At 59.9% G+C, this 897-nt stretch overlaps 1 protein-coding gene across 1 annotated transcript in view; it reads left to right on the forward strand.

The window, feature by feature from the left end:
* EMH_0014320 (cyclic nucleotide-binding domain containing protein, putative) overlaps window positions 1-897 on the forward strand; it is a gene marked incomplete at both ends in the record, with an annotated part of 8,866 nt that overhangs the window by 1,151 nt on the left and 6,818 nt on the right. Inside the window, one exon of the mRNA XM_013500067.1 lies at window positions 1-895. Coding sequence (XP_013355521.1) covers window positions 1-895 — 895 coding nt within the window. The remainder of the gene's footprint in view (window positions 896-897) is intronic.

Raw genomic sequence — 897 nt, forward strand, 5'->3', positions numbered from 1 at the left:
TGCTGCTGCTGCTGCTGCTGTTGCTGCTGATTTGCTGCTGTCGCCATCGGGGTCTGCTGCTTCCTCTCCCGCTTCTCCCCAATCTCCGCTGGGGCCTACTGCTGCCTCTGCAGCAGCAGCAGCAGCAGCAGCAGCAGCAGCAGCAGCAGGAACAGCAGCAGCAGCAGCAGCAGCAGCAGTGCCAGAGGCATCCTCTGACGTCTATGCGGCTCCTGCTGCAGTCTGTAGGCCATCTCCTGGAGCAGCAGCAAGCACAGCGGCAACAGCAGCAACAGCAGCAGCAGCAGCAGCAGCAGCAACACCTGCTGCTGCTGCTGCTGCTGCTGCTGCTGCTGTGCTGCCGGGGCGCAGCAGAGCGCGGGTGCTGCGTGAGGCTCCGCCGCTGGGGGTGTTGGGGTTGGGGTGTATGTCAGCAGCAAACGAGAGAGAAGAAAACAGAGACAAAGTTAGAGAAACAAAAACATTTGATGCTGCTGCTGCTGCTGCTGCTGCTGCTGCAGCAGGGGCTGCTAGGGCAGCAGCATCTGCTGCTGCTGCTGCTGCTGTTGCTGCAGCAGCAGCAGCAACAGCTGAAGAATACACCCCTTCTACCTGCCCACAAACAGCACCAGTTGATTCGCCCTTGCTGCTGCAGCAGCAGCAGCAAAAGAAGGAGAAGCAGCAGCAGCAGCAGCAACAGCAACAGCAGCAGCAGCAGCAGCAAAAGAAACAGCAGCAGCAACAGCAGCAGCAAACGAAACAGCAGCAGCAACTGCAGCAGCAAATCAAGCGCAGCTGCAGCCCTTGCTGCAGCATCCCTTCTTCCTCAGAATCACACACAGCAGCATCAACGCCAGCAGCAGCAGCAGCAGCAGCAGCAGCAGCAACAGCAGCAGCAGCAGCAGCAGCAGCAGCAGC

The sequence above is a fragment of the Eimeria mitis genome, genomic scaffold (genome assembly GCF_000499745.2).
Source record: "Eimeria mitis Houghton genomic scaffold, Emh_scaff499, whole genome shotgun sequence".
Taxonomy (NCBI): domain Eukaryota; phylum Apicomplexa; class Conoidasida; order Eucoccidiorida; family Eimeriidae; genus Eimeria; species Eimeria mitis.